At 36.7% G+C, this 18,397-nt stretch overlaps 1 protein-coding gene across 1 annotated transcript in view; it reads right to left on the minus strand.

The window, feature by feature from the left end:
- RELN (reelin) overlaps positions 1 to 18,397 on the minus strand; it is a 548,597-nt gene that overhangs the window by 316,594 nt on the left and 213,606 nt on the right. Inside the window, exon 5 of the mRNA XM_049783824.1 lies at positions 2,382 to 2,414. Coding sequence (XP_049639781.1) covers positions 2,382 to 2,414 — 33 coding nt within the window. The remainder of the gene's footprint in view (positions 1 to 2,381; positions 2,415 to 18,397) is intronic.

Here is an 18,397-nt window from a genome sequence, read left to right on the forward strand (position 1 = left end):
TTAAAAGTACTAAAAGTACTAGGAGGGGCCTGAGTGGTGGCGCAAGCTATAGGACGTCTGCCTTGCCAGCACTAACCTAGGACAGACCTAGGTTAGATCCCCCAGTGTCCCATATGGTCCCTCAAGCCAGGAGCGATTTCTGAGTGCATATCCAGGAGTAATTCGAGTGTTACCGGGTGTGGCCCAAAAAGCAAAAACAAAAACAAAAAAAGAAGTACTAGAGGGGCCAGAGATATATTATAGCAACTAGGGTGTTTGCCTTGCACTCGGCCAACCTGAAGTTCAATCTCCAGCACCAAATGTGATTTCCTCAGCCCCTCAAGGAGTGATCCCTGAGCACAGGGGCAGGAGTAAGCCCTGTGCACTCTGTCAGGTGTATCCCAAAACTGAAAAAAATTTGAAGCACTAAAAAACTCATGCTGAGAGCAGATCTTTTTAATAAAATAAAGAGTATATATTATCTCTACTGAATATAGAGGAGGGCATGCAAGTGAAAAAATTTTATAGTCTGATATACAGTGAATCCATTTTTAAATTTTTAATTAAAGAAAACATTAATTTTTATTCTTTTTTAGATGGCATGATTACAGCACTTATGTTCTTGATGGACAAAATCTGTTGCACTTTTACCACCACCAGTGAGGTGGGCCCATTTTTAAGGCTTTGAGAAATAATAATTATTCCTATGGTAACTGTGATAATAAATTAAGTGCCTAAAAATCTGTCATATGATTGCCATGATGTGCTTGGAAAGGTATTTTATTTCTCTTGATACTAATTCTTCAGAAAAACAGCAACAAATAATAATATTTTGGTCCTTTATAGTTTTGTTTGAACTAGCTAACAAATATTTTGAAAAAGTTTTAATCCTGTGATTAAAACTATAATCCCTATCCACACACATGTTATTCTTTTAAAGGTGTCAATTTAAACCTATCCCTTATTCCCTGGCTCACAGAAATATAAAATTTACTGAACTCACTGAGTAATTATAATCACCTTCCAATATCAGTAAACATACTTTCAAATTCTCTTTGGTGACGCTGCCACTTTTTGCTGTCCAGAAAGCTGGTGAATCAGCATGTACAGTGAGGAATGACTTCTCAGATTTAAAGCCTTAGGCACCATTACAGAGGAATATAGATTTACACTGAAGAGAAGGCTGTGATGTATTTGTGTGTGGGTGTGACTTAATGATTCCTTTGAGTGATTAGATGCAATGGTTGAAATGCCTACAGGGTAGAGCCTCCTCAAATACCCAACCTGGCTGAGACTCAGCAGGGCCACTGTGGGTCACCAGCCTGCATGAAGTGCCAGAAGGCATGTTTCTAAGCCCTGCCGTTCATCAGCCAAAAAGAGGAGCCCCAAGCTGTAGCATTACATCAAAGCAGCGCTTCTCAAGGCCGATTTTTCCAAAGAGAAAAATAAATTAATTGGGTATACAAATTGAAAGGAAAAACCCAAGAGACAAATAACTGACCTGCCTACAAGTCCCACAAAGAGAGAGACATCTGAAAAATCTGGAGCGAGCTAGATCATTTCTATTATATTAAATAAATAGTGCACTGTAGGAAGTTGCTTTTAAAATACAATGAGGAATGTAAGTTTAACAGCACTTTGTTTTCTAAAGAATGTTTTACAAAGGCATGGCTGGTTCTCAATGGTCATTTGTTCATAGATTTATTTCCAAGTACTATTAAATTAGTGACTGTATGTATCACAAATATGAGTTCATTTATACTAGTAACAACCCTAGGAAGTAAGTACCTTACAGAAAATGGAAACTGAGGCACAGGAAGGTTAATTGACATTCTCAGTGTCATATAGTAAATAAGGCGAGATTAAACCGAGGCATCTGGGTGACACAACCTGTACTTTTAGTACTTTTAGCCCTTTCCCATCAAGGAAATATTAGAAATACCAGAGGCAGGAATTTTCATTAAATAAAGCAGAGTTATTTCAAAATTAGTACCAATTCCCTGGATGTCTTTACAAATCATACTAGTTTGAGCACAAATTTCAAATTTGAAATGGCCTCAGCTCCTCTACACTCACAGTAGCACCCACCACATCTGGATTTTATTTATAATAGAAAGTAGCTTTAGTAACTTTAGTAGAAACACCATATCAGGCCACTATCCGAAAAGAATACATGTAACAGAATAACAAGGATAAATGGACTCACAGAACTGACTGGGCAGCATGTTTGCCCCATACTTAAGCATAGTCCCATTCTAGTGAATAATCCTAATTCCAGTGAATGAGTAGCCATTAGAGAGATAAGAGAGATCATCTTTTTATCATCTGCACATACAGCCAAAGGAGTAAAACAAGTAAATCTTAATATTTAAGTTAGTGATATTAAAATCTTAAACACTCACCTAGATGTGGGCGTGATGGGGCCTCTGTTGGAGCTGGATTGAGAAAAAGGAAAAAGATGGTTGATTAGCAACAAAAGCAAAATACAGTAATACATGGTCACAGAATTTAAAATTTAGGTCACAGTAAAGAATTCCAATGGCTAGACCCACTTTAGAAGACTAAGATAAATGCTAATTAGATCATTTGTTCTATTTAATTAATGTGGTTTTGTTGTTTTGGTGCCACACATGGTGGTGCTCAGGATCTCTCCTGGCAGTGCTCAGGAGAACTATATGCGATGCTAAGGATTGAAACTCAGTTAGTGCAAATCAAGAGCCTACTCACTGTACTATCTCTTGGCCCTTAGTTAAAGTATTTTAAAGAAACTGATTACTATCATAGAGAATAGTAGAATCTCCATCACACAAAATTAATTTTACATGTTTAATCCAGCCATTTCTGAGCACCTATTATATGCCACAAGCGTTTTGAGGAGACGACAAAAAGAACCATTTTTACACTCAAAGAGCTTGCTTACATTTGGTGACAATGACATACACAGTATAATAAGTGTTGTGGTAGAGAATTCAGATGGTGTTGAGGACTGACAGGGAGCATGTGAGAAATATTAATTCCAGGTTTCTGTAAAGTTCTGTCTGTGCTGTGTATATTTTGGATATTAGCCCTTTATCTGATAGCTCAGTGGGTGGCTCTTGTATCCTGGGCACTATTTCCTTTGAGGTGCAGAAGCTACTCAGCTTAATATATTCCCATCTGTTTATCTCTGCTTCCACTTGTTTTGAGAGTGCTGTTTCTTCCTTAAAGATGCCTTTATGAAAAGCGATAAGGAGATTCCTCCAAAAAACTGGAAATTGAGCTCCCATACAATCCAGCTATACCACTCCTAGGAACACAAAAATACAATACAAAAATCCCTTCCTCTCACCTATATTCATTGCAGTGCTATTTACAATAGCCAGATTCTGAAAACAACCAAGATGCCCTTCAACAAATAAAGGCTAAAGAAGCTGTGGTACATATACACAATAGAATATTATATAGCCGTCAGGAGAGATGAAGTCATGACATTTTCCTATACATGAATGTACATGGAACCTATTATGCTGAGTGAAATAAGTCAGAAGAAGACAGATAGACACAGAATAGTCTCACTCACCTATGGGTTTTAAGAAAAATAAAAGACATTTTTGCAATAATTCTCAGAGACAAAAGAGATGAGGGCTGGAAGGTCCAGCTCATGACATGAAGTTCACCACAACGAGTGGTGAGTGCAGTTAGAGAAATAACTACACTGAGAACTATCATAACAATGTGAATGAATGAGGGAAGTAGAAAGTCTGTCTCAAGTACATGCAAGGGTGGGTGGGGAAGAGAGAGATGGGAATGTTGCACTAGTGAAGGGGGGGTGTTTGTTACATGACTGAAACCCAACAATCATATTTGTAATCAAGGTGTTTAAATATATTAATAGAAAAGCAGGGGCACAAACTATATAATTAATACTTTGGTTATTTTTCTCAAATGACTTTCATACCTGTGAAGAAACATGCATTCACAAAGTAAACGTACTTCTGTTAAAGAACAATTTCAACTAAATATAAAGCATCATGATGCATAGTACTTAAATTATGTTATATTAAAAATTCAAGTTTGAGGGGAATAATCCAAATATCTGGCTGGATATATAATACAGAAAGTAGGCTCTTGCCTTGCATGCTTGGGTTAAATTCCTCCAGCCATCACCAGCAGTGATCACTGAACACAGAATCAGAAATAAGTAAATCCTGAGTAATGCCAAGTGCTAACACTCTCCAACCCCTCCTCAACCCCCTAAATTTTAAGCTTAACAACATTTTTAAATGAGACTAACATTTATTATATTGTTTTATATGAATCTTATACATATTTAAAATTCTTGTGCTCAGTTTTCTGAAGCAACTTCTATAGGAAGAGTGATGAATAGGATACAGTTAATTAGTATCTGTTTAAAACAAATGAGCAAATGCTCTGAATCATCAGTGATTCATGAAACTCTTGAAAAAGAGAAGACAGACTTAAGTGATATCGTGATTTATTCCAGTGCTTATTAGTTAAGTTGTAAAAGAGTTCTACAAATAGTCCCGGAACTGTAAACTCTATTACTTTTGAGACAAAATGAGTAATTGACAATGATGCATAATTAATAACAAAATCATGGTACAGCTATGGTTATTCCTTCATGAATTTCACACTACAAATGAATGAGCTGCATATAAACTTTGAGAAAAACAAAAGCCTAATGGCAAACTAATTAAAAAAATAATTTGTGTTTAAACATCAAAAATGAGGATATATTGCATATTTCCTAAAAATGAATTTTTAATGCAGACTTGAGTTGCAAGTTATAGTATTTTATCATTTGGCTATGTGAAAAAGTTAAACAATATTTTATTGATATTGATAATTTTGAATTTCTGTTTAGTTTATGCAATATGCTTATGAATTCCATGTTAATGATGCTCGGTTGTCAAAAGAATAAATTAATTTATTGTTACAGATATGACTATGAAAAGATGTGCTTTATCAAGATTAAATAAACTTTCAGGAATATTTCAGTTAGATATGGATAGCAAAGGGAAATAATCTTTGATATTATATTCAACTGTTTAAGAACTTTAGGTAATAAATATTTGGATGTATGAATGTATTCTTCAATTATAAATTTTATAAAATATTAATCAGATTAAATTTTCTAATACTTAAGATGTGTTCTAGAGGTAAAGTGCACAAAAGATTTTTGTTACATAGTAAAAACTGTAAAAATAGTTTATTAATAATTTTACATATGACTACATTGAAGTGTCTAGTATTTATATATTATTTAATAAAATATATCATTAAAATTCTTTATTTTAGTTCTATAGATGTGATTACTAGACTTTAAATTATATATGTGATTTTCATTAAAATTCTATGGTACAATGATGAATAAGAGATAAGAAGGTTTAGCCAGAGCAAAATTACAGCAGGTAGGGCATCAGTTTTACATGCAGCAGACCATAGTTCAATCCCAGGCATCCTATATGGTCCCCAGAGCATCACCAAGATTGATTCTTGAGTACAGAGCTAGTGCAGCCCATAAACAACCAAAAAAAAAAAAAGAGCTAAGATGGGTATCTGTACCAGATATTAGTAGGAAATCATTCATATATTAACAGGGAATTATACATAATAATAGAGAATAATATAATATTTTATATTAAAAAACAAGGCACAATAAAAGTTTGACACAGGTAAGATCCCAAGTTCTCTTGTTTGATCTTCTCTCTCTCTCTCTCTCTCTCTCTCTCTCTCTCTCTTACACTTCCCCCAGTAAAAGGAATAGATGTAAACAAACACACACGGTTTCATCTTCATCAAGATATTTCTAGAACACTTTTTGAATTATAAACCTTGGGAGTTCTATCACCTGCTGTCCACCTGTGACAAACTCACCTCCAAACTTTTTCTCTACCATGACTGGACACAATTCCACACCTGCCCCAGTCTGGGCTCAGGGGTTTGGTTTGTGCCAGCCCGCACCCCCCCGCACCCGAGCCCCAGATATAATGCAGTTTTCACTTTAACTATGAGACAATGTAGGATATGAAAAAAGAAGTGGCATGAGTATGAAAATGTGCATCTAAAGCCTTGGTGTAGGAAGAGAAATCTTGAATAATAGTACAACAGGTGGGTTCCTTGACTTGCACATGACTGACACGAGTTAGATCCTTGGCACCCCTTAAGATACATCTAAGCATGCCAAAAGTGACTCCTAAGTGCAGAGTCATAAATTAGCCCTGAATACCATCAGGTATAGCTGAAAAACAAAAAATATATATAATTTTCATATTAAATAAAGTAAGTCAGAAGATAGAAAGATGAGATAGTGGATGATCTCATTCACAAGTAATATATGAAAATAGCAAGGTAATGGAAAATAGCCATTTTAGCCAATAGAAAAATACTTCTCTACTAACAAAATTGAGTGTACCACATGTGGGAAATGGAGGTGTAAAAAGCAGAAGAAAAGGAAACACAGAGATAGTAGATGGATATTTGACACTTAGGTGGTTTGTGTGTCACAGAAACACTATTGCCTAAAGCATAAACACTATTTAAACCATATACCAATAATAATGTAAACATAGAATGAATAAAAAAGAAAATAAACAAAATCTAAAGACCACAACAGACTTACTAAAATGTTCATGCTTTTTTTTTTAAAGTCATTTACTCAAATTAAGAATAAAGACATTGCACACACTGGCTTTTTGTTATGGTGGTGAGTACATCTAGTGGAGTTGGGAGTGAGGTACTTGTCATGTCAGAGATTGAGCCAGGGCCTCATAAGACATGTGCGTTCCACCACTTCAGTCATTCCCTAGCTGTTTTCTGGTTTCCTTTTAGTTGAAAAGTCACTTTTAAAATGTATCAAAATGAATGAACATGTATTGGTGCTTTTAAAATAATAGAAATTTTTTAAATAAAAAAGATTTTTAAAATAAAATAGATGTAATTTTATCAGCCAAATATATAACAAAAGCATGATAACTGATATAGTAAATCATTTTTACCAAGAGTATGGTAAGTGATAAAAAATAAACTTTTTCCTCTCCTTTCCTCCCCTCCTCTTCCTTCTGTTTGTTCTTTTCTCCTTCCTCTTTCTCTCCTATTTTTCCCTTTCTCTCTCTCTTCTGTCTCTCCCTCTCCTTCTCCCCCTTTCTATTCCTAAAAAGAAGCAAAAACTAAAAAGATTCCCTTTTTCTCCTCTTTCTCCCTCCCCTCTCCTTTCCTTCTCCTCTTTCACTTACTTTTCTCACTCTTCCTTTCTCCTTCTCCCTCTCTCCCTCTTTTTCCTTCTCTCTCCTCTCTCATTCCCTTTCTTTTTCTATTTCTTCTCTTTCTCTTTCCTCCCCCCTCTCTCACTGTCTCCCGTTGTTTTTCTAAAAAATTAACTTTTGAAGATTTAATACTAACTAGATTATAAACATTTTACTAGTGTACAAATAACTCATAACTGTAGTCTTGATATTTATTTTTCCATATTCATTTTGCTATTTATTAAACATATACTATAGAGAGCAATATTTGAATATATAGCAGCATTTAAAAGCTATTTTAGATTGATCAGAACTCACATAGTGTATTTGCTTTGGTAATCTACAGATCAATAGTAAAATATTTCCATAATATTCTAGGCTTGATTCTTTCATAGAATTAGGGTGCTATTAAGTTATGTGAAGATTACCTATGCATTTATTTCAATTTCAAATATTATCTAAAGAATATACAAATTTACTTTTTATTGATAATGCAATATTATTGAAAGGATAAAAACATAAGTATCTAGTTTCTGCTTTTAGGAAATATCTTACAGTTTGTTTAGAAAATATACTGTTTACAGAAAATTTCTTTTTATTCCATTATAGCTATTTTTTGAAATGTTTTACTAGTCATATATTCTAGTAGAGGAAAAAGATCAAAAATCTTGAATGAATATGAGATTTTTGTATAGAAGCAGATTTGCTAGACTAAATTAAGCAAGAAACTAGTGAAGGCAAATATTATGTGGAAAGTTACATTATAACAACAAATTCACAACTCAGTACTCAGTAGACCCAATATGGAAATAAATTCTATACCAAATTTTACCTCAAAAAGCATGGTTCTTCATGGATTTAAACCAAGTTACTATTTAAAAATAAGACAGAAAATGTGGGTACTGACACTGTGTTAAGTACATGACAAAAAACACATAGCCCTTAGATGTTAGTAATATTGTGTGTTGGTGTTGGCTCTGGAGTCACAGAGTTTTTCAGGTCCACTCCTAAGGGATAGCTTTTTTTTTTGGCGGAATGGGGAGGCAGGATTTTTTAATAGCTCACTATTTTCACTTAGTGTGAGTTTATCTGGCCTTCATTGTGATCTAAAAATAACCATATACGCCACACACAACCAATATTAAAAAATTGGCTGATTTTTGCTATTTATTCTGTAAACAAATATATTTTCAACAAATATATTTTCGCTACTATCCTCAGTTGTTTTAGAATCTAATAGATCACAATGACTAATTTGTCCTTTCTCAAGACACATAACTGCCTCATTTACTGTTGGTGGCAAAGTCATCTGGTTTGATTATTGTGAAAAGCAATATAAAGATTTTTCAAAAAGTAAGACTGGAAGGGAAGGAGAGAGAGTATATTGGGCAGGGCATTTGCATTGAAGGCAGCTGACCAGATTCAATCCCCAGTAATCCATATGGTTCCCTGAGCACTGTCAGACATGATTCATGATTCAGAAGCACAGAGCCAGGAATAAGGCCCTGATCATCATGATTGTAGCCCAAAAAAAAAAAAAAAAAAAAAAAAAAAAAAAAAAGATAGAGAAGGAAGTAAGACTAGAATGTCCATATGACCAAGCAATATCACTTTTTGTCATATATCCCTAAAATATAAAAATTCATTTTAAGGGATTTATGCATATGTATGTTCACCACTCTAATTAGTACAATAGCCAGGATATGCTCACTATAGATAAATGGATCAAGAAGTTGTGACATATATGTAATTTTATATATAATACATATATATAATGAAGTACTCTAAGACCTAAGACAAGATTGAATTATGCAAATGTTCCACTATGTGGATAGAACTAGAATAAAGTTGAATAAAGTCATCCAGGAGAGGGACAGATACAGAACATTCTCTCTCATATATGGTATATAAATGAAACAAAAAATGACCAAAAGCAACAAATCTGACTTGGTGTTTATAGCTGTGCTTACCTGGGGGAGAGGGGATGTATGGGAGAGGTCTTTGGGACACTGGTGGAGGAAGTGCAATTCTGGTGGTGGGTGTGCTATTGGAACAATGTATGCATGAAACTATTATTAAAAGTATTATATCACAGTACCTCAATAAAAATGGGGTAAATAAGGAAATAACAAAATTTCCTTAAAAATAACAATTTGACCTCATAACTTTGAGAAAATAATACTAGTTGAACTTATCCACTTAAAGGTGGATGATTAAAAAGTTTCTACAATCTAAAAGAAGAATAAAACACCTCCAATTTCATATTAGCTTTCATGGTTTCACTTGGATCTTGTAGCTATCAGTGATGCTTTCTTAATCACATTTTAATAGCAATGTTTTTTTAGCAATTATCATAAACATGGATCATTATCTGACTTCACTATTAAATTGAAGCAGAAACTTTTTCTATCATATTAACATGTGGTGTCCAAGAGATAAATGGCATGCTGAAAGTAAAGAGAGACTTTATTTCTTACAAAGCAATTCATTTTTTAATTTTCTTTCAAAGTTAAACCCAACAGCAACTCATGAGATCAAAGCAATCCAGAATAAGCACATTAGAAAGATTGAGTCTGTATTTATTTTCTTCAAAAGATTTTCCACCTTTCTTCTTCCTTTACAAATTTATTTTTAAATAAATTTAAAAAATTACCCACCACAACATGTCTTTGGTAAAAGGTTACTTTTCTGGAAAGAACTCTAAACCAGAATTAAGAATTCTTTTCTAAGAGACAATGACATACAAACATCTTTCTCAAGGGCATCTTCCAGGGAAAAGAACAGAAGATGGATATGGCAGAGCTTAAATCTTCTTGCCTTTTCAGTAACCTCCCTAATGTACCACCCCTTCTCAATGTTCTCTGTATTAGCAAAACTATTTAAGGTAGAAAATAAGACCACTTGGTAGTTTACTGTTTTTCTAAGTCTCTCCCATGTGTACAGAAATATGAGTATTATTATTAAATGTATACTTACTTTTTTCTCTTATCAATGTATTTGAGGTTGCTCAATTATTGTCTAGTCTCTGAATTATTCAGAATAATTACTGTTATGTATCAATAAAAGCAAACATTATGTAATAAATACATGTATATCTGTGTAGAAATTTCTTATGTGATAAAGGTATTATATTACAGAAATCATTTTAGAATTCAAAGGCCTTAGGTAGTTTTGCCTCAGGTATCCCTTCACCTCATTTGAAATTCAAATATATGAAACTTCCAAAGCTAAATATGACAAATTAGACACAGTCTGTGAAGTTTTCATTTAATGAGCTGTGAACCTAGACTTTCATCTCCCCAGGAATAATTTCTTTATTACTTTTTGTATTTTATTACAATAAAGCACCATTTGACCTTCAAGTATGCTAATTAAGCTTCCAAAATGTTATAAATTTAGAGTAAAAATATAGCTCTATGTGTTCAGGAATATACTTATGATCAGTATAACTGATTAGTTAATATTTCAAGATAGCTAAATTATACACAGAACTCGCAATATTAGGAAGTGTTTTTAAATTTCCCTTCCTCTTCTATTTCCCACTCAATTTAATTTGTTTCTCATAATAACTTATGATCTCTCATATTCTAAAGTAAATGGAATAGAAAAAATTAAAATATGTCATTATAACCTACAAGTAAGAAAAAGAGAACTCTTACAGGTAAAAAATGTTGTATCCTAAGTTATTAACAATGAGATTTTAAACACTAAATCTTGTGATTCATTGCCTTGCCATTTTCATGCCATCACGTTTTTGGAGAGAGACAATCTGGAGAGACACTTCTTTCTTCTCAAAATTTTGCCTAATAAATTTGTAAGTGAAAAAGCATAATAATAAGTATTATAATACTTTAAAAATTGAGGACAGATACTATTGCTCTGGCCATAACAATTGAATTTTTTTTTTATTTATTACATTTTTTATTTCAATAAAAGGATGAATTTAAAGACAGTGATATAATGACAAAAATATTTTTCAACAGACATTTACTATTAATTAACAGTATGACATTACTTTTAGTTGTACATATCTGAAAAATATTGGAATACATGTTTTATTTTAAATATATATATATATATATATATATGTATATATATCTTTAAGCACCATGATTACAAGCATGTTTGTAATTGGATTCAGTCATAGTCATAATTGTGGTGAAGGGGTTACTCTGTTTATGGTATTTTTTTTACTTCTCTGCCTTAAAGGACTTTAAGGTATACAGTAAGATGATAAAAAATGTAGAATGGCATCATGTTTCCTAAATATGATTCATATTTTTTTTTCGCCTGCTTCTTTTTTTTTTTAATTTTTTTTTATTTAAACACCTTGATTACATACATGATTGTGTTTGGGTTTCAGTCATAAAAGGAACACCACCCATCACCAGTGCAACATTCCCATCACCCAAGTCCCAAATCTCCCTCCTCCCCCCCCAACCCCCGCCTGTACCCTAAACAGGCTCTACATTTCCCTCATACATTCTCAATATTAGGACAGTTCAAAATGTAGTTATTTCTCTAACTAAACTCATCACTCTTTGTGGTGAGCTTCCTGAGGTGAGCTGGAACTTCCAGCTCTTTTCTCTTTTGTGTCTGAAAATTATTATTACAAGGGTGTCTTTCATTTTCCTTAAAACCCATAAATGAGTGAGACCATTCTGCGTTTTTCTCTCTCTCTCTGACTTATTTCACTCAGCATAATAGATTCCATGTACATCCATGTATAGGAAAATTTTATGACTTCATCTCTCCTGACAGCTGCATAATATTCCATTGTGTATATGTACCACAGTTTCTTTAGCCATTCGTCTGTTGAAGGGCATCTTGGTTGTTTCCAGAGTCTTGCTATGGTAAATAGAGCTGCAATGAATATAGGTGTAAGGAAGGGGTTTTTGTATTGTATTTTTGTGTTCCTAGGGTATATTCCTAGGAGTGGTATAGCTGGATCGTATGGGAGCTCGATTTCCAGTTTTTGGAGGAATCTCCATATCGCTTTCCATAAAGGTTGAACTAGACAGCATTCCCACCAGCAGTGGATAAGAGTTCCTTTCTCTCCACATCCCCGCCAACACTGTTGATTCTCATTCTTTGTGATGTGTGCCATTCTCTGGGGTGTGAGGTGGTATCTCATCGTTGTTTTGATTTGCATCTCCCTGATGATTAGTGATGTGGAACATTTTTTCATGTGTCTTTTGGCCATGCGTATTTCTTCTTTGTCAAAGTGTCTGTTCATTTCTTCTCCCCATTTTTTGATGGGGTTAGATGTTTTTTTCTTGTAAAGTTCTGTCAGTGCCTTGTATATTTTGGAGATTAGCCCCTTATCTGATGGGTATTGGGTGAATAGTTTCTCCCACTCAGTGGGGGGCTCTTGTATCCTGGGCACTATTTCCTTTGAGGTGCAGAAGCTTCTCAGCTTAATATATTCCCATCTGTTAATCTCTGCTTTCACTTGCTTGGAGAGTGCAGTTTCCTCCTTGAAGATGCCTGTAATGTCCTGGAGTGTTTTGCCTATGTGCTGTTCTATATATCTTATGGTTTTGGGGCTGATATCGAGGTCTTTAATCCATTTGGATTTTACCTTTGTACATGATGTTAGCTGGGGGTCTAAGTTTAATTTTTTGCAAGTGGCTATCCAATTGTGCCAACACCACTTGTTGAAGAGGCTTTCCCTGCTCCATTTAGGATTTCCTGCTCCTTTATCAAAAATTAGATGGTTGTATCTCTGGGGAACATTTTCTGAGTATTCAAGCCTATTCCACTGATCTGAGGACCTATCCTTATTCCAATACCATGCTGTTTTGATAATTGTTGCTTTGTAGTACAGTTTAAAGTTGGGAAAAGTAATTCCTCCCATATTCTTTTTCCCAATGATTGCTTTAGCTATTCGAGGGTGTTTATTGTTCCAAATGAATTTCAAAAGTGTCTGATCCACTTCTTTGAAGAATGTCATGGGTATCTTTAGAGGGATGGCATTAAATCTGTATAATGCCTTGGGGAGTATTGACATTTTGATGATGTTAATCCTGCCAATCCATGAGCAGGGTATGCGTTTCCATTTCCGTGTGTCCTCTCTTATTTCTTGGAGCAGAGTTTTATAGTTTTCTTTGTATAGGTCCTTCACATATTTAGTCAAGTTGATTCCAAGATATTTGAGTTTGTGTGGTACTATTGTGAATGGGGTTGTTTTCTTAATGTCCATTTCATCCTTATTACTATTGGTATATAGAAAGGCCATTGATTTTTGTGTGTTAATTTTGTAGCCTGCCACCTTGCTATATGAGTCTATTGTTTCTAGAAGCTTTTTGATAGAGTCTTTAGGGTTTTCTAAGTAGAGTATCATGTCATCTGCAAACAGTGAGAGCTTGACTTCTTCCTTTCCTATCTGGATTCCCTTGATATCCTTTTCTTGCCTAATCGCTATAGCAAGTACTTCCAGTGCTATGTTGAATAGGAGTGGTGAGAGAGGACAGCCTTGTCTTGTGCCAGAATTTAGAGGGAAGGCTTTCAGTTTTTCTCCATTGAGGATAATATTTCCACTGGCTTGTGGTAGATGGCCTTCACTATATTGAGAAAGGTTCCCTCCATTCCCATCTTGCTGAGAGTTTTGATCAAGAATGGGTGTTGGACCTTATCAAATGCTTTCTCTGCATCTATTGATATGATCATGTGGTTTTTATTTTTCTTGTTATTGATGTTGTGTATTATGTTGATAGATTTACGGATGTTAAACCAGCCTTGCATTCCTGGGATGAAACCTACTTGATCGTAGTGGATGATCTTCTTAACGAGGCATTGAATCCTATTTGCCAGGATTTTGTTGAGGATCTTTGCATCTGCATTCATCAGTGATATTGGTCTGTAATTTTCTTTTTTGGTAGCGTCTCTGTCTGGTTTAGGTATCAAGGTGATGTTGGCTTCATAAAAGCTATTTGGAAGTGTTTCTGTTTGTTCAATTTCATGAAAGAGTCTTGCCAAGATTGGCAGTAGTTCCTCTTGGAAAGTTTGATAGAATTCATTAGTGAATCCATCTGGACCTGGGCTTTTGTTTTTCGGCAGACATTTGATTACTGTTTTAATTTCATCAATGGTGATGGGGGTGTTTAGATATGCTACATCCTCTTCCTTCAACCGTGGAAGATTATAAGAGTCCAAGAATTTATCCATTTCTTCCAGGTTCTCATTTTTAGTGGCGTAGAGTTTTTCAAAGTAGTTTCTGATTACCCTTTGAATCTCTGTCATATCAGTAGTGATCTCTCCTTTTTCATTCCTGATACGAGTTATCAAGTTTCTCTCTCTCTCTTTCTTTGTTAGGTTTGCCAGTGGTCTATCAATCTTGTTTATTTTTTCAAAGAACCAACTTCTGCTTTCGTTGATCTTTCGGATTGTTTTTTGAGTTTCCACTTCGTTGATTTCTGCTCTCAGCTTTATTATTTCCTTCTGTCTTCCTATTCTTGGGTCCTTTTGTTGAGCATTTTCTAGTTCTATTAGCTGTGTCATTAAGCTACTCAGGTAAGCTCCTTCTTCCTTCCTGATGTGTGCTTGCAAAGCTATAAATTTTCCTCTCAGTACTGCTTTTGCTGTGTCCCATAAGTTCTGAGAGTTTGTGTCTTTATTGTCATTTGTTTCCAGGAACCTTTTTATTTCCTCCTTGATTTCATCTCGGACCCACTGGTTATTGAGCATGAGGCTGTTTAACTTCCAGGTGTTAAAGTGTTTCTTCTGAGTCCCTTTGGAGTTCACAAATAATTTCAGAGCCTTGTGGTCAGCGAAGGTAGTCTGCAAAATTTCTATCCTCTTGATCTTATGGAGGTATGTTTTATGTGCCAGCATGTAGTCTATCCTGGAGAATGTCCCATGTACATTGGAGAAGAATGTGTATCCAGGTTTCTGGGGATGGGGTGTCCTATATATATCCACTAGGCCTCTTTCTTCCATTTCTCTCCTCAGGTCTAGTATATTCTTGTTGGGTTTCAGTCTGGTTGACCTGTCCAGTGTTGACAAAGCCGTGTTAAGGTCCCCCACAATTATTGTGTTGTTGTTGATATTATTTTTCAGATTTGTCAACAGTTGTATTAAATATTTTGCTGGCCCCTCATTCGGTGCATACATGTTTAGGAGAGTGAATTCTTCCTGCTCTACGTACCCCTTGATTAATATAAAATGTCCGTCTTTGTCCCTTACAACCTTCCTGAGTATAAAGTTTGCATTATCTGATATTAGTATGGCCACTCCAGCTTTTTTATGGGTGTTGTTTGCTTGGATAACTTTTCTCCAGCCTTTTATTTTGAGTCTATGTTTGTTCTGACTATTCAGGTGCGTTTCTTGTAGGCAGCAGAAGGTTGGATTGAGTTTTTTGATCCATTTAGCCACTCTGTGTCTCTTAACTGGTGCATTTAGTCCATTGACGTTGAGAGAAAGAATTGTCCTGGGATTTAACGCCATCTTTATTTCAAAATTTGGTGTGTCTTTTGGGTAGTCTTGTCTTAGATTAGGTCTTTCAGTTTTTCTCTTAAGACTGGTTTTGTGTCTGTGAAGTTTCTGAGCTGTTTTTTGTCTGTGAAACCATGTATTCTTCCATCAAACCGGAAAGTGAGTTTTGCTGGGTATAGTATTCTGGGTGAAGCATTCATTTCATTCAGTCTTGTCACAATATCCCACCACTGCTTTCTGGCATTGAGCGTTTCTGGTGACAGGTCTGCTGTAAATCTCAGGGAAGCTTGCTTGAACATGATTTCCCCTTTTGATCTTGCTGTTTTCAGAATTCTGTCTCTATCTGTGGGATTTGTCATTGTGACTAGGATGTGTCTTGGGGTGGTTTTTCTGGGGTCTCTTTTGGTTGGTACTCTTCGGGCATGCAGGATTTGATCACATATATTCTTTAGCTCTGGAAGTTTCTCTTTAATGATGTTCTTCACCATTGATTCTTCCTGGAAATTTTCTTCCTGGGTCTCTGGGACTCCAATGATTCTTAAGTTGTTTCTGTTGATCTTATCATAGACTTCTATTTTCGTCTGTTCCCATTCTTTGACTAATTTTTCCATTGTCTGCTCATTTGCTTTAAGTTTTTTGTCCAATCTCTCCTGCTGTATGGAATTGTTATGTATCTCATCTTCCACAGCACCAAGTCTATTCTCAGCTTCTGATACCCTGTCCCAGAGCTTATCCATTTTGTCATTCACTTCGTTTACTGACTTTTTCAGTCCTGTTAGTTGACATGTTATTTCAGTTTGGAGTTTTGTCATTTCTGCCTTCATATTTTCTTGGTTCTTATTAGTGTTCTGTTCAACTCGATCCATGGTTTCTTGGAGTCTGTTGAGCACCTTCCATATTGCTAGTCTAAAGTCCTTATCTGAGAGGTTGATTAGTTGTTCAGTCATTATCTGGTCCTCAGAATTGTCATCTTCATTCTCTATGTCTGATGCTGGCCTGTGTTGTTTCCCCATTGTCACACTTGTATTGTGGGTTTTTCTACGTGTTGTAGTGGTATTCATTGTCTATATGATGTAGGCAGTACACTCCTCTGGCTCCTCCCTTTCTGGATGGGCTGACTTGCCTCTAAGGGAGGGGAGTCCTCCGTGGATGAAGCTTCACACTGGGACAAATCTTAGGCCCGAGCATGCAACAGAGAAGACAGTCCAGAGAGAAATGTTTGCTTCTGTGATATAGCGCCGTTCTTAGTGTGATTTTTTCTTCTTGTTGCAATGGAGTTCTTTCCTTAGAAAGAGGTGCACGGCCGCGTAGCGAAGCGGAGCGGCCGTGCTCCTCTGAGCCTCTTTTTGCCCCACTCGCAAGAGTTTCACGCAAGAGGACAGTAGACAGACATAGACAGGTCACACTCACAGTCTTTCACAGCTGAGCCCCACTGGGCCGGTGTACTTTCGCGGATTTTCCCCGCCTGGTGTCACACACAGGGAGCCAGCTTTTGCAAAGGTTAGCCGGTTTTTATGCTCTGAAGTCCCTCCCTGAAAATGGCGTCTGGGCGAGCGAGGTTTCTGGAGGCTCTTTTTGCCCCACTCGCAAGAGTTTCACGCAAGAGGACAGTAGACAGACATAGACAGGTCACACTCACAGTCTTTCACAGCTGAGCCCCACTGGGCCGGTGTACTTTTGCGGATTTTCCCCGCCTGGTGTCACACACAGGGAGCCAGCTTTTGCAAAGGTTAGCCGGTTTTTATGCTCTGAAGTCCCTCCCTGAAATGGCGTCTGGGGCGAGCGAGGTTTCTGGAGGCTCTTTTTGCCCCACTCGCAAGAGTTTCACGCAAGAGGACAGTAGACAGACATATGACAGGTCACACTCACAGTCTTTCACAGCTGAGCCCCACTGGGCCGGTGTACTTTTGCGGATTTTCCCCGCCTGGTGTCACACACAGGGAGCCAGCTTTTGCAAAGGTTAGCCGGTTTTTATGCTCTGAAGTCCCTCCCTGAAAATGGCGTCTGGGCGAGCGAGGTTTCTGGAGGCTCTTTTTGCCCCACTCGCAAGAGTTTCACGCAAGAGGACAGTAGACAGACATAGACAGGTCACACTCACAGTCTTTCACAGCTGAGCCCCACTGGGCCGGTGTACTTTTGCGGATTTTCCCCGCCTGGTGTCACACACAGGGAGCCAGCTTTTGCAAAGGTTAGCCGGTTTTTATGCTCTGAAGTCCCTCCCTGAAAATGGCGTCTGGGCGAGCGAGGTTTCTGGAGGCTCTTTTTGCCCCACTCGCAAGAGTTTTCACGCAAGAGGACAGTAGACAGACATAGACATGTCACACTCACAGTCTTTCACAGCTGAGCCCCAACTGGGCCGGTGTACTTTTGCGGATTTTCCCCGCCTGGTGTCCACACACAGGGAGCCAGCTTTTGCAAAGGTAGCCGGTTTTTATGCTCTGAAGTCCCTCCCTGAAAATGGCGTCTGGGCGAGCGAGGTTTCTGGAGGCTCTTTTTGCCCCACTCGCAAGAGTTTCACGCAAGAGGACAGTAGACAGACATAGACAGGTCACACTCACAGTCTTTCACAGCTGAGCCCCACTGGGCCGGTGTACTTTTGCGGATTTCCCCGCCTGGTGTCACACACAGGGAGCCAGCTTTTGCAAAGGTTAGCCGGTTTTTATGCTCTGAAGTCCCTCCCTGAAAATGGCGTCTGGGCGAGCGAGGTTTCTGGAGGCTCTTTTTGCCCCACTCGCAAGAGT

This window comes from Suncus etruscus, chromosome 1 (genome assembly GCF_024139225.1).
Source record: "Suncus etruscus isolate mSunEtr1 chromosome 1, mSunEtr1.pri.cur, whole genome shotgun sequence".
Lineage (NCBI taxonomy): Eukaryota > Metazoa > Chordata > Mammalia > Eulipotyphla > Soricidae > Suncus > Suncus etruscus.